At 32.1% G+C, this 20,887-nt stretch overlaps 3 protein-coding genes across 3 annotated transcripts in view; 2 read left to right on the top strand and 1 right to left on the bottom strand.

The window, feature by feature from the left end:
- The window catches only part of LOC125815425 (uncharacterized), a 188,330-nt gene that overhangs the window by 8,880 nt on the left and 158,563 nt on the right, over positions 1 to 20,887 (top strand). The window lies entirely within an intron of this gene.
- LOC125815432 (fasciclin-like arabinogalactan protein 10) lies at positions 9,725 to 11,499 on the top strand. Its single transcript, XM_049494900.1, has one exon. It carries the CDS (start codon positions 9,993 to 9,995, stop codon positions 11,238 to 11,240), a length of 1,248 nt encoding a protein of 415 aa, XP_049350857.1. The 5' UTR covers positions 9,725 to 9,992; the 3' UTR covers positions 11,241 to 11,499.
- Positions 19,097 to 20,100, bottom strand: LOC125815443 (enoyl-CoA delta isomerase 1, peroxisomal-like). Its single transcript, XM_049494912.1, has one exon. The coding sequence runs from the start codon at positions 20,036 to 20,038 to the stop codon at positions 19,292 to 19,294; it is 747 nt and encodes a 248-aa protein (XP_049350869.1). The 5' UTR covers positions 20,039 to 20,100; the 3' UTR covers positions 19,097 to 19,291.

The following is a 20,887-nucleotide window of genomic DNA, read 5'->3' as shown; positions in this document are numbered from 1 at the left end:
AATACTAGAAAAAACTAGTATTTGGGCCAAATCTCATTATTTGAAAAGTTTTAATGTTCAAATTTTATACCAAACTTTTATCTTTTATAAAAACACTTTCTATAATTGTTGTTTGTGTTGTTTTACATATTATTTTACGTGAACATCAAAATAGTGATAGAATAATCAATAAATATGAAAGTGATAATATGGTTGTTAATGAAAATGATAACAATCCGTTGAGGGTAACAAAGTCAAGTGCTATGTAATACACACATATGGTTAGTTTTGACAATTTTTAAAACTTAAGGGTATGATTCATATTTCTTAAAAATGTGAAATATATTTCTCAAATAGTATGGCCAAACACATGGTGAAATTTCACCTAAATTTTCACCCAAATAATATTTGCCAAAAATATTTGGAAATCTACGGCCAAACGCTAGCTTAAAGTTTGATTAATTTAAAGTTATGTTATATATTATTTTTTTGTTTTAATACTTTTAGATTTTGAGATTAAAATAAGTTTTTTTTAATATGATATTTTTATAAATATTTAAATAATCAATTATTGTGATTTATAATGCTTTTTACGTAGTTTTCAATTGTATATATTTTATTTCATAAAATTTAAAGATTCTATGCATAAATTACGGTTAAAACTAAATGATTTGATTCTCAAATTTTTTAATTTTTGTCACATAAATTAGAATAAAGAGAATATCATTTAAAATGAAAATGCTCTCTAGTAAAACAAAATTATACCTCAAATTTGAATTTGAGATCTTTAGGATAAAGAGTTTTTGTGTATCTCACCATAGTCATTGTTAATCTCTGAGGGGTTTGTTTGATAGACTTGTATTAGAGAAAAATTATGCATATATTAATTTTTTCTTGTTTGACGTAATTTTTCAACATATATATAATTATATAATACTATATTATATTTTGATATTATTTTGTGTAGAACTAATGCATAACAAATAATGAAATTAGCAATATAAGGGGGGTTTAACACATGCATATGAATGATTAAAAACACACTTATTCTTAAAAAGTGTATAAAACTAGAGAATTAGGAGGATGTTTTTGATTTTTTTGTATATAAACAATATTAAAAACAGTATACAACATATACAGATTATTTTCAACTCACTAACTCATATAATAAATAAACAATAATATCAGCATAATTAATTCATATGTGCTAATTCCGGCATGATTTACTTAATGCATTTGCTTTGTGAATAAAATAAATAATCGTTTGGGAGGAGAAACAAGATATATGAATTAGGATTGTATCCTTGTTATTCAAATTGTTTTAATCTATATATCTCTAATACAACACTATTTAAAAAAAAAAAATCCATATGATCATGTTAAAATTGTAATAATTTGATTTAATGAGACTAAAAGTTTATTTAATGAAAAACGTGCCAAGTGATGTATAAATGTTGTGCTATTATGTGATGTATTCTTAAATAACTTATGCATTTATTACTCAAACGAATTATATACGGGTAAGAAAAAAAATCAGCCTTTTTTTATATAGTGAAATTGAGTTTTATACTCGAAAAAATTGGGGTCTTAACAGTTTTAAAAAAACACTGCAATTACAATTCATAATAAAAAAATCTTCAAATCTCATCCCATTTTTATAAATTTATAACATCGACAATCCCCAATTTCTTTTCTCAAATTTGTGAAGCTACGCTCATTTTTTGGGAACATGGTTTGACTATTCACCTTATGTATGATAAAGTGTGATATTCGTGGTATACTTTTATTTATTTAGATTGATCTATTCTTCAAAAATAATAAATATTTATATTTAGCTCTACGCTTAAACGCTATTATTATTCCCCCATTATTTTTTTATTTTTCTTCGTTGAAATGTTTTTTCAACACTTGAAAGAGCGTGTGGATTCGCATGAAGAAATTTCTAGTCCGAATTTGAAATTGATTTTATTTGACATTTTGAGTTTGAATTTAGAATTGAACATATCCGACTCGAATGATTTAGGCTTAATTTTATGTGACGAAAAGAGATTCATATAGTGTTGATTCACATATGTTTTTTAAAATATTTTCTCCATTCATTTTTATTTGTCCACTTTAAATTTAACACATTTTTTAAATTAGCAAATAATATGATTATTTTACCATAAGTTACATATCAATTAATATAAAATATTACATTTTAAAAAACAAGTGATTAATATTAAGAATATATAAAACATGAATGAAAAAAAAACTCTTACTATGAGAACATATTATTATATGTGAATAAAAGAAGAAAAACGTCCCAACTGATGTATCACTTAAAGACTTTACATAATGAAGGTTGGTTTTTATACTTGAAATTGAAAACAAAATATTTGTTAGTAAGCTGATATGATCGAGTGGTGATAGGGATAATATCAAATTATTGTATAAAATAAGATAATATTTTGCTGATTAAGAAAAATAATAAAAGCAAAATTTAATTGACATTATAAGAAAACTAATATGCACATAACTTGCACAAGGTCTATTGACGCCTTAACAATATAATAAAACATTGGAATTAAGATTCATAGCCCAAAATCTTCAAAACTCATCCCGTTTTTATAAATTTACAACATCGGAAGTACCTAATTTATTTTCTTCTCTAATTCTTCAAGCTACGCTCATCTTTGGAACATCGTTTGCACCAGTGGCGAATTTAGAGCAAAAAATAGGGCACTGGCATCTGTGGTCTCTTAGTAAAATTAATATTTTATATATATTTTTTCTAAAATTTGTATAATACTAAATTCTGGCATGCGTACTACAAGAAGTCCAAATGATTCACATGGTTAAATGTTTGGTCTTTTGACCTTGAGGATTAAGGATCAATTTCCACTTCAATACATTTTACTTGATGCACCCATGTTCGAAAAATTCTAGCTCTGTCGCTCAGGTTTTCACGCTACTATTACTCTCCATTATTTTCTTCCTCTTTTTGTGCATTTTTCTTCTTTAAAATGTTTTTTCAACACTTGGAAGAGTGTGTGGATTCACATATAGAAAATTTGAGTCCGTTGGAGTCAAATATATCCGACATTTCAAGTCCGGATTTGGAATCAATTATATCCAATAATTTGAGTTCGAATTTAGAATTGAATATATCCAACATGTCGAATTCGAATTTAGAATTGAATATATTCAACATTTCGAGTCCGAATTTGAAATTGAATATATCTGACAAGCTTAATTTTATGTGTCATTTTATAAAATATATTAGAGAAAATAATGCACATATTAGTTTTTCCTTATTTGGTATAATATTTCAATGTATATATAATTAAAAGTGTATTCTTTATTTACTATTATTTTATATATAATTAATGCATAGCAAATCATGAAATTAACAATACAGAGATTTTTAGTACATGCATAAACAATGATTAAAGATATAATTATTCTTGGAAGTGTATAAAACTAAAGAATTAGGAGATATTTTTGTAAACAAGCATTTTAAAAAATATTATGTAACATATTATCTTGGGATAAGGGTTTGAAAAACACTCCAAATTTGGTCGAATTTGCTGTTGCGATACTAAACTTTCATGAGGACCTATTACCTCCCTAGACTATTTAATACCGTATTTTAAACATATATATTTGCCCACGTGGACATAAAAAATAATGTAAAATTATGAATAGTAATGTGTCCACGTGGGCACATATATACCTTTAAAATACACTATTAAATAGTTCAGGGGTAAAAAAATACGGTATTAAATAGTCTAGGGAGGTAATAGGTCCTCATGAAAGTTTAGTATCGCAACAACAAATTTGACCAAAGTTGACATATTTTTCAGACCCTTATCCCTATTATCTTTGATACACCAATACAAATAATAATATCAGCACAATTAATTTTTACATTACTAATCTTGAGATGATTTACTTGATGTGTTTGCTTTATGAACAAATAAAATTTTGTTTGGGAGGAAAATAAGATATAAACTAGAATTGTATCCTTGTTATTCAAATTGTTTAATCTGTATATCTCTAATACAAAACACTAATTTTATTTTTTTTTAAATGTGATCACGTAAAAAATTACGACATTCTTAAACAACTTAAGCATTTACCATATATGTCAATAAAAAGAATGAAGAAAAACGTACCAAGTGATGTATACTAAAAAAACGAAATTTATGTGACTATAAGGTTAAAAAAAAAAAAAGACAGCCAGATTTTGTATAATGAAATTGAGTTATATACTTGAAATTGAGCTATATAATTGAAATTGAAAAAAAAAATTGCAAGTTCATCAAATAATTTAAATATAACATAACATAACATTTTGTTGAAGTGATAAAAAAAAATTCAACATAACTAAAGTAATAATTTATTAACAAAAGAAAATTCATTCGCACATAACTAGCGCAACATTTATTAGCGTCCTAACATTATTACAAAATACTATAGTTAAGATTCATGAGCCAAAATCTTCAAAACTCACTCCATCTTTACAAATTTATATCATTGAAAAATTCTAATTTACTTCCTTGACAAATTCGTAAAGCTATGCTCTTTTTTAGGAATACGGTGACATCCATTTGATGTGTGATATTTGCGCCATACTTGCGTCATTTTCATCAGATTTATTCCTTCAAAACAGTCAAATATTTATATTTAGCTCTGTCGCTGAAACTTTCGCACCATTATTACTATTCACCTTGTGTGATATTTGCGTCATACTTTCGCATTTTCGACAAATCTACTCCTCGAAAACAGTCAAAAATTTATATTCAGCGTTCTCGTCAAAACTTTGACGCTATTATTATTCCTCCTGTTTTCTTTCTTTTTTGTGGATATTTCTTTTTCTTTTTAAATGTCTTTCCAACACTCCGAAAAGCGTATGAATTCATATATAGAAATTTCATGTCCATATTTGAAATCAAACATATCCGACTCAGATGATTCAAGCTCAGTTTCATATGATGAAGGGAGATTTACGTAGGGTGTGTTTGGTATGAAGGAAAAGGTTTTCCATGGAAAATGTTTTCCTGGAAACAAGTAGATTTTTGACTTATTTTTTCATGTTTAGTTGGTGAGTAGAAAATATTTTTCGAAAAAGTTTTTTAGTGTTTGGTTTATAAATGAAAAATATTTTTGAGAAATATCTTTTATTTTTACTAGAGTAGAAAATATTTTTTAAAAATAAACTTAAATTTTTTTTTCAGGGTGGGGGGTGAGGTGGGGAGGGGGTGTGCGGGGCTGATAAGGGGTAAAAAAATCAAAAATTGAAATTAAGAATATCTTTTAATAACTTTTAATATTTTTTTGAGGCGCGGGGGGTGGTGGTGGTAGGGGGTTGGGGATAGGGGTAAGGGTGGGGTAAAAAAATTGAAGTTAAAAACATTTTTAAAAAACAGGCTTTAAATTATTTTTTATGGGGGGTGGTTGGGGGGGGGGGGGGTTTGAGGGTAGGGACAAAATAAATTGATTTTTTAACAAAAAAAAATTGTAATTTGAAGTTGGAAGACAGTTTTGGAAAATAATTTTCTTAAGTTTTGAAGGAAAGTCATTTTCTTTAAATTTGAGAAAAATGAATTAATTTGAAAAACATTTAACCCTACCAAATATGAGAAAATTGGACTCCCTACCAAACACACCCATAGTGTTGATTCACATATGAGTGCGTGGACACAATCTTGTGATTCAAGATTTAGCTGGAGTTTCAAAACCAAGAAAAGGTTCTAAGTAGGGGTGTCAAATGGGAGGATCGGTTAAAATTAAATATATTAAAATGAGGTGAAATGGAAATTGGGTTGGATCTTGATCCGCCCAAGATTATCTTGGGCTGCAATGGGATTAAAAACACGTTGGGTCTTGATTCGCCCAATTTGACCCGCTTAATCTCAATAATTTTAATTTTTCCTTGTTATTTAAGTTTTATAACCACAATTTAAATTTTAATTAAAGATAAAAAAATTTTAAAAGTTACACATGGATAGATAAATTCTAAAAGATATATAATAGATAGTAATTTATTTCTTTGATGTAGGAATATACATTATATCAATGCAAATAAAAAGTTTTACAATGGATTGAAATTAAAGATTAAATTGGACTCAATTAAGGATTCTCTTAAAATCGGTTAGGACTTAAATGAGTTGAGATTGAACTCAATTCAAATTATCATGAGTTCAACCCTTAAAGTTATGGACAGATTGAACGGGTTACCTACAATTGAGCTCAATTTTGACACCTCTAGTTCTAAGGGTTTAAAATTTGTTGGATTTCAAAATCAAGAAAGGATTCATAATATTCAAATATTTAAAAGTTCAAAACTAAGGAATGATTCATGAGGTTCACATTTTCTGGAGTTTTAAAATCAAGAAAGAATACACAAAGTTCAAATTTTTAACAATTAAAAAAAAAATGTAATGATTTATAGGGTTTAATTATCTGCCAATATTTCAAATCCAAGAAATAATTCACGTCTAAACGTTTATAAGTTCTTTTATATTTAAAGTAGAATTTTTTTTATCCAAACTTTATTTTCACATTAAAGTATAACTACTTTCCTATTACTTTTTAAACAATGGCTAAAAATTTCATAACAAGCTCAAAAAGTGATCGTACGACCTAATTTTACAATGATTTTTTAACAGAATGGTAGAAATATTTAGCCCTAGTCCATCTCTGATTATTGGTAGTATCATGATTCATGGGTTCTACAACAAACAAAAATGGGAAATTTATATGAAATATCAAACTATTCATTCAAATTAAATGCTAGAGCCATAGTTTATTTTAATTGTAATTCGTAGCAAACATCCTTTTTTTTGCCATCTGATTCGGTATACAATTAGCCATTTTCGGTATACAATTAGTCATTTTATACATTTCGGTATAAAATGTGTTTGTGTTTGTATAAAGCGAGAGAGAAAGTGTATATACAAATACAAATACATATATTTTCGTCCTATACACGTATAATTATACAAATGCAGATCTTATTATACAAATTATAATGTACAAATGAATTTATACAAAACTGTACATTTTGTATAAAATTGGATGTTTGTAGCGAATTATACAAATCAAAAGCTCCATAACAAACATAAAATTTGTTATGGAGCGCAATTATGCAAACTATACTTATAACATCAAATATTATTTTTATGTTTGTTATATGTGAATGTTGCTCAACAAAAAATATGAAGCATATGGGTCTTAGGAGGAGGGTCCAATAAGCCCCATTTGGGCCATTCCAAAAATTTATGGGGCTTTTATGTCACAATAGGGCAGGCTCATTTATGGGAAAGTGAAGGATATAGATCTCGGGTCATCCACACAAATGTTTTTATTGTAGAGTGATTTTTAATTTTTGCTTCTCAAATTTATGATTTTCGTCCTTTAATATTTTAAGTAACAAAAAAGTGATTGATAATACCCTTAACATTGGCAAAAAGAATCACAAGGCAAAAAACATCCCAATGTGAAATTCGTAAGACACAAATTATGTTTTACAAGTCATAACTTAGTTCCTACCAAATCTATGATAATAGATGTATAAGTTCAGTTTTAGAACCTATAAAATTATATTTTAAAAATAATTTTTTTTACATTTATATCTTGTGAATTAAATACTACACAACTCAAGCTAGACAAGGCAAATATTTGGCCACACATATCCATAAAATGAGAAGCAGAGAAAAATAAATTAAAGAACATTAGTTTGATGGTCAAGGTTAAAAAAAACACCTTAAAATAGCCGCGATTCATGCAAAAACTTGTATATATCCCATTTAATTGTATGGTTAATTTTCAAATTATCTGGTCTTTAACTTTTTTCCTTTAAACGGACTGATTTAATTTTTATCCTTATAAATTAAATTTATACTTAATAGGAAATACATTCTTTAATGATGCGGAGAATAACTTGTAAAATATTATAATACAAAAATATAAATCTATTTCAAAAAAAAAAAAACTACCTTTTGAGAGGCAAAAACTAATGACCAACACGAAGTAAGGAAAATTACAAATAATATATCTTTTGGCCATAGCCCAAAGTCAAGCTTCCAGAATCCAGACAATTTCTTGATTGGGAGGGTGAGGGAGATAGGGGCAAGGCACAACTAATTATTTTGGCACAAGAATAGGTCGAAAAAATATTGGATAGAGATAATTAGATAGGACATGACTTGTTTGTAGCTTACGAAAATCATGATTTTTGATAGGAGGATATGGAAATATAAAATTAGGATAGACGGTTAATTAGGTACTCGAGTGTTATATAGTTTTTTCATTATTATTACTCTCTTAATATCTTATTTTTCAATTTTATTATTATCAATTGTCTCATTTGCTTCAATTATCATATCATTTTTTTTTGTTGCTACTCTACTTTTCTTCATTATTTTTAGCACAACTTCTTTATTTCTATATATCTTTTCAATACATGATTTAGATACGTATTACTTGAATCGACAATCTCTTGAAATTTAAACAATCTCTCTTTACAATTATATTGAGTAAGTTATTATTATTATTATATTAAATCCGCTCAAAATTAATTTGGATCAAAATGTATTATGTCAATTTTGTTATCAATCTGTGTATAAAAAATCAGAATTACTGATTTCAATAAACTTTGCAGAAACACGAAGTAACCAAAGTTTAATAAACCAGTAAGAATAGATGAACAGAAATTAATTGACAAAACTAAAATCTGTAAAAAACGTACCACAATCTGGAAAAACAGAATCAGAAAAAAGATCAAGCCCACTGAATGCACAGTGTCCCCTTAAGGAAATTATTCCTCTCTAGTATCTGAGGTTTGATTTGGAATATGTCCTTCCAGGATAGAATGATCTCAATCACCAGTGTATTGATACCCAAAACTCTGGTGTTAGCGAACCACTCAACAACAGTAAAGTACACGAAGAAATTTTGTGCAGAAGAAAAAGAAGAAATCAGAAAAATTCGTAAGGAATAAGTCTGAGGAATCAATGTATTTACAGGCAAGAGGAACTGGTTCCGAAAGGTTGCAATCGTTTCAGAATCCACACGACCATTCATGAAAGTTTGCAACCTTTCAAACGGTCATGGCTGTTTCTGAAAGTTGCAACCCTTTCAGAACAGTTACTTCCAACGGCGGAAAATTCAAATAAAACGGGAAAGATATAAATAAAACGGGTCGCGCGTGGATCCAAGTCGGGTCGGACCAATTAACTAATTAATTGAATCGGTTAATTAACTAATTAAAACGTTGGCCATTTAATTTAATTAAATAATTAAAACAAACTTTGTCCATAAAATAATCTCTCGATCGATCATTTTCCCGAACCCGAGCGACAACGACGGCGCGAGGGGGGTCCCTCTTTCCAACCCTTTTAACAATTAATAGGAGTGTTTCTATATTTAAACTCTCCTATTTTTCTTTCCACCATCGATGAGGGACAAATGTCTTTTCAATAAAGCAAAATAGGACTTTTCAAGTTCCCAACTTTTTCAAGTTCTCTTTCATCTTCCCTCCATTTTCCATTAACTCTTGCTACATACCCAACAAATTTGATATTGAACAATGAATAACATAGTTCTAAATCATCGTCTCCAGGTTAAAGACTTTACCAACCGCATTATTATACTTAAAAACTTACTAATAATTGACCTGAATTGCTATATTTTGATGTACCTATGAAAAGGCCAAAACCATACAACCAAAAGATTAAGGACATTTGTGTTATTTTGTGACGATAAAAGAGTTTTAAAGGTAATAATACCGACAATATCAGATATCTCCAGCTGTTGCCCAAATAAAAGTTGAACGGAATTCCCTCACACTCTTCTGTCTCACATGCTATCCATATATTCTTCACTCTCAACCCTAGTTAACTTAACCATAGTTAACCCTCACTTCTTAACCATAGTCAACCGTCTCCTCCACCAACTTTAATACCACACTTCTTTATTATCTTCCACTTTCACTGCGCATTTCACTTCTCTCTTTGCTAACGTACACCATGACTGCACTACACTTCTTCCTCTTCACTCTCTTTACCGTTTCCGTTCATGCACACAACATCACTGAAATTTTGAACCAGTTCCCGGAGTACAGTGTGTTCAACAGTTACCTCTCACAAACTAAACTCGCCGACGAGATTAACAGCCGTGAAACTATTACCGTTTTAGCTTTGCCTAATGGAGCTATGTCTGCTGTAGTCGACAAACATCCACTTTCCGTTATCAAAAATGTTCTCTCTCTTCATGTTTTGCTTGATTACTTTGACGGCACTAAACTCCATAAGATCTCCGACGGCACTACAACTTCTACTACTCTTTACCAAACTACCGGCAATGCTCACGGAAACGTAGGTTCCGTTAACATTACCGATCTTAAAGGTGGTAAAGTAGGTTTTGGTTCAGCTATTCCGAACTCACCGTTGGCGTCTACATATACTAAATCTGTGAAGCAAATCCAGTATAATATCTCTGTGTTGGAGGTTAGTGCTCCGATTATTGCTCCGGGTATTTTGACGGCACCGGCGCCATCTGGTGATTTTAATATTACTGGTGCATTGGAGAAAGCTGGGTGTAAAACATTTGCGTCATTACTTGTCAAATCTGGAGTTCTCAAGACGTATCAAACTGCTATTGAAAAGGGTTTGACTATTTTTGCCCCAAATGATGAGGCGTTTAAGGGAGCTAAAGTTCCAGATCTGAGCGAACTCAGTAGCGCTGATGTTGTTTCATTGTTGCAGTATCATGCTATTCCGAGTTACACTCCTATTGGAACTTTGAAAACGAAGAAGGATCCTATTTCAACTCTAGCTACTAATGGCGCTAGTAAGTATGATTTGAAAGCTTCAACAGAAGGTGATCAGGTGACACTTGACACAGGTGTTGATTCGTCCAGAATCGCTTCCACAGTCATTGACTCTACTCCCTTCTGCATTTTCACCGTCGACAGTGTGCTTCTCCCGGAAGAATTGTACGGTAAATCTCCTTCTCCGGCACCGGGACCAGCTCCGGAAACTTCTCCAACACCAGCACCAGCCCCTGCTCCGGAAGCCAGCTCTCCTACTCCAATGATGTCTCCTCCTGCTCCGCCGACTTCATCTCCGGCTGGTTCTCCGGCGGATAGTCCAACTGCAGATTCGGAGAACAGTACGGCGAAGAAGAAGAACGCCGGTAACGTTAACACTCCGGCGTTGCTGAAAGCTCTACTCACAGTGTCAGTCTCGGTAATTGTGTCCGTTTATTTGTTCTAGACCGCCATTTTCCGTTTGTTTAATTTAATTTGGGTTTTTGGAGTCATATTTTTATTTGTGACTCGCTTGCAGAGAAGATTTTTATTTAATTTCATTTAATTTTTAAATGTCCTTTATTTGTGAGTGAGCCGTTGAGCTGACTAAAGGGCATTGTTTTTTCTTTTGTTTTCTTTTCTTTTGTTCTGTTGCTGTACTTTGTTTTTATTTTAAATCCTTTTTCTTATTTTTGGTATATAATAATGTTCCACTTGTTGAGTTATTATCAGCTGTTACGCATATCACAGTAAAGCAGTATTGTAATTGGTGGGTAGTGTCGGTGAGTGTACAGCTAAGCAAATGAAGATAGCATTGGTAATAATGGGGCCCACGTGATGGCTATTGCCTTTTTATATGTGGTGAATAGATGCCGAATATGTGAATAGGGCATATTTGTGAGTTGGAGTAAACTAAACTCTTTTATAAACAAAAGTTAAATAACTATAGAAGGTTGTGATTTCCAGAACCTTCTAAAGTTTTGTTGAGTGTACTTCAACGTTAATAGTCACTTATGGTGTTTTTAAACTTGGCTTACCTCCTGTTTTTATTGAGTGTGCAAGTAGACATAGATTGTCATAAAATAAATTATCATAAAATTATCTTACCTGACAAATTTTATGTTTGTTGAATTAAATGAAAATTTAAGTATCTATTTGTGTTACGCTAAAAATTGGAGAGTAGGGATGTTAGTTGAGATTTAGTGATGGTAAATAGGTGCGTTGGGTCAAATTTGAACGGTTTTAAAATTGGTAAACATATATGAGGTAACAATTCAATATATCCATATTTCGCTTCGGTAAAAATGGATTGGGTAAAATTCATGTTGATTCATATTTTCATGAGTAAATAGTACTTTAGAACTTCATATAGAGAAAATATAAAAATGTTGAAAATACTTTATTTAGTTTTATTGTATCATAAAAACTAAATCCCACATCCGATGCGGAATTCGACTTTCGAATCAGGATTTGAACCACGACTCGGGATTTGACTTTTGACTTGAGATTTGATCCTGACACTCAATTCGGGATCCAATAAAAACTAAATCCCACATTCGATGGGGAATTCGACTTCCTAATCAGGATCTGAACCACGACTCAGGATCTGAACCACTACTCGGGATCTGACTTTCAACTTGAGATTTGATCCTGACACTCAATTCGGGATTCAACCTTAAATCCTGATTGGGGGATTAGATATACAAATTGAGATTTGATCCTAATCAAACGTGAAATTCGAGAGTTGAGACTCGAATCGAGAATCAGGAGTCGAATTTCAGATTTAATATAAAAAATTGGTACTCGAAATTTGAGTCAGAGTGAAAAATTGAGGTGTGAAGGTGAAAAAGTTTTGAAAAATAATATTTTTACTTTTTGGAGACCGGTCATAATTATGTTTTTATTAAATTTGTGCAGATGACATAATATCGGGGGTTTCATTGTTGTACTTTGTGATTAATGTCTTGAATAATATGTTCTTTTCCATCTGTGAGGAGATTAGGAGAAAATATGACTAACCCGCTCAATTTTATGCTTTTAAGGACTAAGGAGTCGGTAACAAACTCAATTCCAGCAGAAGCACTCTTATATATATTAATCACTGAATACAAGTTATAATGTATAATACACACAACAAAGTAATAATACACTAACTAAGGAGAGATAAATCGAAAAAGAAGTAACCAGAAAGGGATGAGATACAAGACCATAGAAAGGAGATGAGAGGATCAGAATGCCAAAGCTTCACATAATAGTTTTTCATAATCATTCTTCTAACTCCTAGTCCTTTTTAACAAAGTGTAAATGGGCCTGGATCCCAAATAAAACTGGACCTATTGCTTGCTTTCGGCCCAATAGCTCTTGTCAGCCCAATAACTACTTGTGTGACCTTCATATCGATATTGGGTTGGACTTGGTTCATAAGAATACTCTCGTCCTCAATAAGAACCTTGTCCTCAAGGTTTGAGTAAAGCCACACGAATAGTATAATGTGGAATCTTTCAAGACTTGAGTGTGTAGAGCGCTGCAATAGTGGTGTGAAGTTGAAACCAAATACTGTCAACTTCCAGAATAGAGGAAACAATTTCATTGCCTTTAGAGCATTCCATATTACCAAGTACCATCACAGAAGCCATAATTCTAAGAATTGCCATCTGCTCTTTCTTGCTAAGCCTAATAATTCCCAATACATTCTTTATATTAATATAGTCATGAGCATTCGTAATACTTGCTATTTCATAGCAATAAGACTGTTTAAGATAGAAAGATGATTCGGGATCCCTCAATCTACACTTCTTGTTTACCTCCATAGGTGTTTCACATAGAAAGGAGAAACATTGATGGTTCTGTTCAAGAATTATAACAAGGAAAGTTTGAGATCTTGCAAGGATAGAGGTTCTCATGGCTGCACCAAATGCTTTTCCAAGCTTTGCAAGCTGAATCTGTTTTGCTACAGTGCATTCTTCAACACGTCTATGACCACAGAAATAGGCAATATAGCACATAAGCTTCATTATAGGTTTAAACTTTCCACAACTACCAAGATAGAAGTGTTTTTACTCTCAACGAGCATCGACTTGTGAACAATATAATCATCAATAATTGAAGCATCTTTAACCAACTCAACCTCACTATAACTCATAGACAAACTCCAATGATTATTTTCACAAGCTTGGAATGCTGTAAATTCATACAGTGAAAAATTAGGAGGGAAGTCAATAATTTTATCACCCAAATCCAAAGCGTCACGCATTATCAAAATAATGAATCCATCAGCACCATATCCTACAAGAATATACTCAAATTCAAGGTCGGGACATGTAGCATAACTAGCTAGTACACCCTCAGCGCCAAAAAAAATCATGATCTCCTCAAGCGTAGAGAAATTATGTAACTCATGCTCAATCAAGCTCATCATGGACTTGATGCAGCCTTGTAGGCTGTAGCCCTCCTGTGAGTTGCGCTAATAGTCGTTGTAGGAATCAAAATAACTTGGGAAGACGTATAATATCCAATGGTGCAATTGGTTGGATCTCCCGTAATGCAACTCTTACGAAACTATTATCAAACACACGATTCACCTCAGAGTATGTATCATGTACTTCCGATTCCATCATTACCATCTCATCTGCAACAACCCACTGACCAAAACTTTGTTGTCCGGGATCCCACACTTGAGTTGTAGAATTAGCATAAGCAATGAAACAAAACATGTTACTATATCCCAAGGACTGTAATAGATCCACGTTCGTTGTATCTGTACAACTCGTTGGATCCATGGAGTTAAAACTTATTCCCGGATCCCATACATAAACATTCGTCGCAGTTCCATGAACAAAGACAAAAGAGGAATTCACATTAGGATTAAATGAAAATTGACACAAGATATTGTGAGCATTGAATCCATCTGTAGATATTCCACGCTTCACAACAAGCATCATTTCATTTGAAGGCATGGTACTTGGTGGAATGTTAACCTCAATCTTTAGAAAAAAAACTATCGAGATATAGATCATTAATAGTCTCAGGCTCCAAGGAAAACTTCGGAAGATATCTGTCACCAAATGTCTCAAATGCAATTTTATGTTTACTAGAGCTAAGATCCAGTGAAGTAGCAGTAGTACTGTACCTCTTTGACATATCTCTTCGGGAACATTCATCGAACACTTGGACTTTCCTGCGTTCAGGACCTGGAGATTCTTCATAAAACATTTTGATTGGAGTTTCGATTTGCACCTCTGTGACTACCATGGGGCAGCAACTATGAAAAAATTCGTTGAGAGACATGAGTGGCTGAATATCTTCCAAATCGGAAGAAGTTTCCTGTACTTCTTTAGTGAAAACTCTGGTAGGCATTTCGTCGAACAGAATGTCCACATGACTTGAATGTTCAACAATAAAAGTGCCAAACAACTCTGGATGACTCTCAACATTATCAACACAGTTTGAGTTTTCTTCGGCCAAAGGAGAAGAAATCTCTCTGCTAACGACTGTAGCAATACTAATCCCGACATCTTCTACTAGCATCTGTGGCGATATAAACGAACATTTGTCCTCCAGCTTCTGTAACCAAGCAAGAATTCTGGTAATTTGAGTGTCCACCACAAAAGACTTTACATCAGTTCGTTTCTAAAAACGCAAAGCTAACTTCTTCTTAAAATGATTCCAATCAAAAAATTGTTTGTTGCGAAACATCCAACGAAACCACTCAAGGGCCTTACTATCAAGATAGAAGGAAGGAAGAGGCAGCCACTGTTCCTCGCAGAACTTTAGAAAAGTAAAGTACCGCTCCGCCCTATAGATCCAGTCCTTTGGATCAGTGTTGCCACTAAATCGATCTAACACCACCACTTCCATTAGAGTACGTCGATGAAAGCACCAATGTAACAAACTCAATTCCAGCAGAAGCACTCTTATATATATTAATCACTGAATATAAGTTATAATGTAGAATACGCACAACAAAGTAATAATACACTAACTAAGGAGAGATAAATCGAGAAAGAAGTAACTAGAAAGGGATGAGATACAAGACCATAGAAAGGAGATAAGAGGATCAGAAAGCCAAAGCTTCACATAATAGTTTTTCATAACCATTCTTCTAACTCCTAGTCCTTTTTAACAAAGTGTAAATGGGTCTGGATCCCAAATAAAACTGGACCTATTGCTTGCTTTCGGCCCAATAGCTCTTGTCAGCCCAATAACTACTTGTGTAACCTTGATATCGATATTGGGTTGGACTTGGTTCATAACAGAGTCATTGGTTTATTGTTTAACTTTTAAAAAATAAAAATAGTATTGACAAAAGGGGCTCTTCAAGTGTTAAACATTTTTGGGTGTTAAGTATTCTTCATCTTTAATCCTAGAAATGGCATGGACAATTTTGATTTGCAAGAGGATGGCGAAGGACTACTACTAGTTCTATTGGCTTTAAGTTTGCATTCTTCCTAGCAATCGTGTTGATGTCAAGTAAATTTAGTAATGGTAAAATATCCTTTGAAATAACTATCAAATTAATCAAAGGGAAATCTATCATATTTTTTTCTCATTTTAGGATTCCTATTTTCTTGGAGATAGTCTCATTTGACTGTTGCTCGCGAGAGAGAATTCTTTTTCTTAACTTAGGGAAAGGGAACCTAGCTTCCTCTCAACGATTTTCCACCTAGCTTATACCTATATTGTTAGATGCGTTAGCTTAAAGATCATTGACTAAGTGTCATCTCAATAAAAATTAATCAATTAGAAATCAATATTGAGCCTAACCTATATTGTAAGTGGTGCTAGCTTAGTAATCCCTAACTAAACTAAGTGTCATCTCAATACAAATCTTTCCCACCCGGTGTCCGGAGCCCACATTGGAGCTCCGACTAAATTCGGATCGCGCTCTGCAGGGCCCATTCGAGGGTGACGCTCCCAACAAGATTTTCTCCATACCCAGAGCTCGAACCCGAGACCTCTGGTTAAGGGTAAGCACTCCCACCAGTGCACCACAACCCATGTTGGTAATCAATATTGGGCTTACTAAACCATCTCTATTTAATAAATATCTCTTAAAAATTGAACACTATTTAAAAAGATGGAATAAAAATTCTAGTTGAAAAAATATACTAATCTTGAATTCTTAAGTTAAAATTATTCTAAGACAATTTATTTTTACTAGAATGACAATCTTTGGAACGGAGAGAGTAATTAAAAGTGAAAGAGTAACCACCCAACCACCGCCACAATACCACATAGATCTATTTTTACTTTTTGGCGAAGTGTTGAACTCCTAACTATTTTATCAAACATCCTCAAAGGGACCATCATGGTCTAGTGAACAAAGTTGGAAAGAAGTGGACATGCTTTAGCCATGCATGATGGCTGATGGTGCATAGCATGCTTGTTCATTAATTGCTCTACCCACAAAGCTCTTGTATTTGAAGTGACTTGCAATAACTTGTCTTGAATTTACTTAAATATTTTGTAGCAAAAGAAATCAGAACTATGTAATAATACAACAACTTGTCTTGAATTCAGTTAAATGCTAGATGTGGAAGAATTCATAATTAAGCTGCTTTACTATGAATAATAGATCGACTCCATAGCATGCTAAAATTAAAATTGTAGCCTAATTGTTGGTGAAAATAAACTTTCCGTCAAAAATAAATGAATGATAATGTCATTTTTCAAGTTAATATGTTGTTATTTTTAAAGAGATTCAAGATTTTTATTGAATCTTGAATCTCGAATGTAATTGATATACATAGATAAATTTTGCTCACATATCTCTTATACCGGATACATATATCTAGTGTCAGATACATGTATTTAGTGTGAGTCACATAAATTTGGGATACATAGACAAATCTTGCTCACTTTCTTCCCGTTCTCGCTCGCCTCTCTCCCTATTTCAACGTATCTAATAACAAAACAAGTATCTAGATATATCTAATTTCAAATTTGATATGAAATTATTAATTAGTATGAGAATATGTAATTATTTTAACTATAAGGAGAATTAGTGAATAGAAAAGAAATGTTTGAAAAGATTAAATTGTTTGTCCTAATTTAATCTTATTTTAACCCAATAGATTGATGGGTCATTGTGTATTCAATTCATGGATTAACTTAATAAATAGGTCATAATCCTAATTCCTACCCGTAAAAATACCCACAATTTGGATTGACTAGACAAGATTGAGTGGATTTCGCCACCCTTAAATTTGACATAATATGTGTCCAACATTCCTAGGGTCGGAATGATGGCAAAAATCCTTCGCAAAGTCATTGAAAAACGAATGAAATTAAGTAATTTCGAATTTGAGGAGTCACTCCAAAGATACATAATGCTTGGGATGTGCAAAAACCGAACCAATTTATAAATCGAACCAAAAAAAGTGTTATTGATTTATTGCTATTGGATAATTGGGTTAACGGTTTCTTAATGATTTTATAAAAAAAATTATCCGGCTATTAGTTCGGTATTGGTTTTCAATATTTGATTATTGGGTAAACCGATAACCCATTAAGAGTTAAAACTATAGTAATTTACTACTTTTACATATACATACATATTAGTAAATATTAATCTCAATATCTTAATAGTTATGTCTTTGCTATTTAACAATCAATTCATACTTCGCTGTGACTTTGAGTTCTCAACTTTACATTATACAAATCGTCGAAACTTAAAGTAAGAATCATATTCTTCTTAATTTCTCTTTGGGAAACACATGTCTAGTTCTTTTCATGTTTGTTATTATTATTTATATTTTTTGAGCTTTTGTAAAGTTACATTATTGTCTTGTCGTGTCAAATTTATTAGAGGAGTCATATATTTATTTTATAAGCATTTTCTTATTGGTTAAACCAAAAACCGAACTGTTAAGGAACAAAACCGATAAACCGAAAACCGATAAATAATTATCTTATTGGTTCGTTATTGGTTTAGTGTATTTAAAAATCGAAAATTGATAAACTGAACCAATAATACATAAAATCGAACTGAATCGACCGATGCACACCCCTACACAATACTATATAATTCAAATATGAGAAAATAGTTTCATTCGTCTTTTCAGTGACTCCTTAAATTTGATTTGTATAGGATTGTGTCATCATTTCGATCCTATCAATATAATTTTTCTTTTCCAATTAGATCATGCCATAATTCCAATTCTACCCATATAATTTCTGAGTAAAATTATATCATCATTTCGATTCTATTCATATAATTTTATTTCTCATATTATAACCTCTTTCTGCCATCAATTCTAACACTCCACGCATGAACATGTTCCAACCATACTACATCAGATAGATAATACTTAACATTAGATAAAAGGATAAACATTTTAATACATTTTATATTATATAATACTCATAATTCAGTGATACCATACTAATACAAGTAAAAGCGCACACATAATGCCTAAGACAGTAGGGCTTTAAAAAAACAAGTGCATTATCAAAGAATCGAACACTGCGTGATAATATTTTTTTAAAATTCGAATAATATAATCCATGAGAGACTACTCACAGCTTGGCTAGTGTCTTGTTTGCCTCCTCGTCCCCATAATCTCCCACAGTCTCATCAGAACCAAGCGAATTCAGTAGCTCCAAAAATAGCGTTTTCCTACAACCAGCGTACGTTTTCCCATCCCAATTTCTGCTCACCAATTCTTCACCTAACTTAATTGCTGCCTCCACAGTCTCTTCCGCTCCACTATGAGCCGAATCGACAAAACCCATTTGGACTCCCATCTCAGCCGTTACTTTAGCAGCTTTCATCACCACCTCACGCCGAACTGCCGGCGACCCCATTCTGCACTTCACTAAAGCCGAAAACCAAATCGGTATCGGAAGCCCAATATCCAGCTCGCTCATGTAGAGAAACCCTCGATCCTTGCGCATCAGGATGTAGTCATGGCAAAGCGCGAAGGCGAAGCCGGCAGCTGAAGCGTGACCGGTGACGGCGGCGATTGTTGGCATGGGTAGGGTTATTAGGTCGGAAACGAGACTTCGGAGCTTTCTGGACATGAGTTTTTGGCGGGCTTTGTCCACTAAGGCCCACTTAAGATCGTAACCATTGGAGAAGTATTTGCCTTGGGCTGTGGTAATCAGAGCGGACGAAGAGGAAGTAGATTCGGATCGGACGCGGCGGAGAACGGCGGAGATGGAGTCGATAAGGTCGGGATGTAAACGGTGGTCATCGTTGCCGGTTAAAGTTAGGAGGAAGATATTGCCTCTCTTTTCTAATGTGCAAAACTCTTTGGATTCCATTGGAAAAGACAGTGGCCGGACAGTATTAAATTATTATTTATTTTTAATTGTTATATTTGGATCTTTCATGATTTGAAAAATATATAACTAATGTTAATGTCAAAGGTAAAATATAGAAAAAATATCTTGATATATTAAAAGCTCAAACAAAAAAAAAAACTTATTTTTAAAATAATGAACGAATAACAAAAAATGAATATTCAATAAGAAATTTTTATTTTTATATTTCAGATTTGTAAAAGTGATTTCTACCAACACGTTTATTTAGTGAAAGTGGAAATAAATGATCGTCCTACTATTTGGAGTAGGCTCCCCTCCAGTTAGTCCAATGCATTGCTAATCAAATGACACCTGTCTACTCTTAAATCTTAAGGTCACAATTTACTGTCAAAATCAAAATCAAACCAATTTAATCGATTTTAAAATTATCAAAACCAAATTAAACCAAATATAATATACATTTATCGGTTTGATGGTTATCGGTTTCGGTTTGATTTGGTTCGGTTATTAACCATACACAAAAATAAAAGAAACAATTCAAAATGTGAAAAAGTGACAACAATCCATCCAAAACGAAAAATAGTTAGAATGACTTAAATTATTGAACTTTCGATCACTAAATTTACTATCAATAAGCTTTAAAATTCACTATATTGGTCTAGAAGGAAGATACAATAACATCTTCAGTCCCACAAAAAATTGTCATAGACACTCATATACATGAAATTAATAAGATAAACATTTTCATCTTGGACATTTTTGCTTTCAATAAGCAAATTATAAAGAAATTTTAATGAAAATATATATAAGATCTTTAAAGTCGTTTATAAAAAAATATATTAAGTATGT

Source organism: Solanum verrucosum, unplaced genomic scaffold (genome assembly GCF_900185275.1).
Source record: "Solanum verrucosum unplaced genomic scaffold, falcon-dt-bn FXZP01000261.1, whole genome shotgun sequence".
Classification (NCBI taxonomy): Eukaryota; Viridiplantae; Streptophyta; class Magnoliopsida; order Solanales; family Solanaceae; genus Solanum; species Solanum verrucosum.
The sequence above is the reverse complement of the archived record's forward strand: the minus strand, read 5'-3'. Positions and strand labels throughout refer to the sequence as shown.

Excerpts from the sequence above, each read along its gene's own strand:
- LOC125815432 (XM_049494900.1), top strand. The coding sequence starts at position 9,993 with ATGACTGCACTACACTTCTTCCTCTTCACTCTCTTTACCGTTTCCGTT.
- LOC125815443 (XM_049494912.1), bottom strand. The coding sequence starts at position 20,038 with ATGGAATCCAAAGAGTTTTGCACATTAGAAAAGAGAGGCAATATCTTC.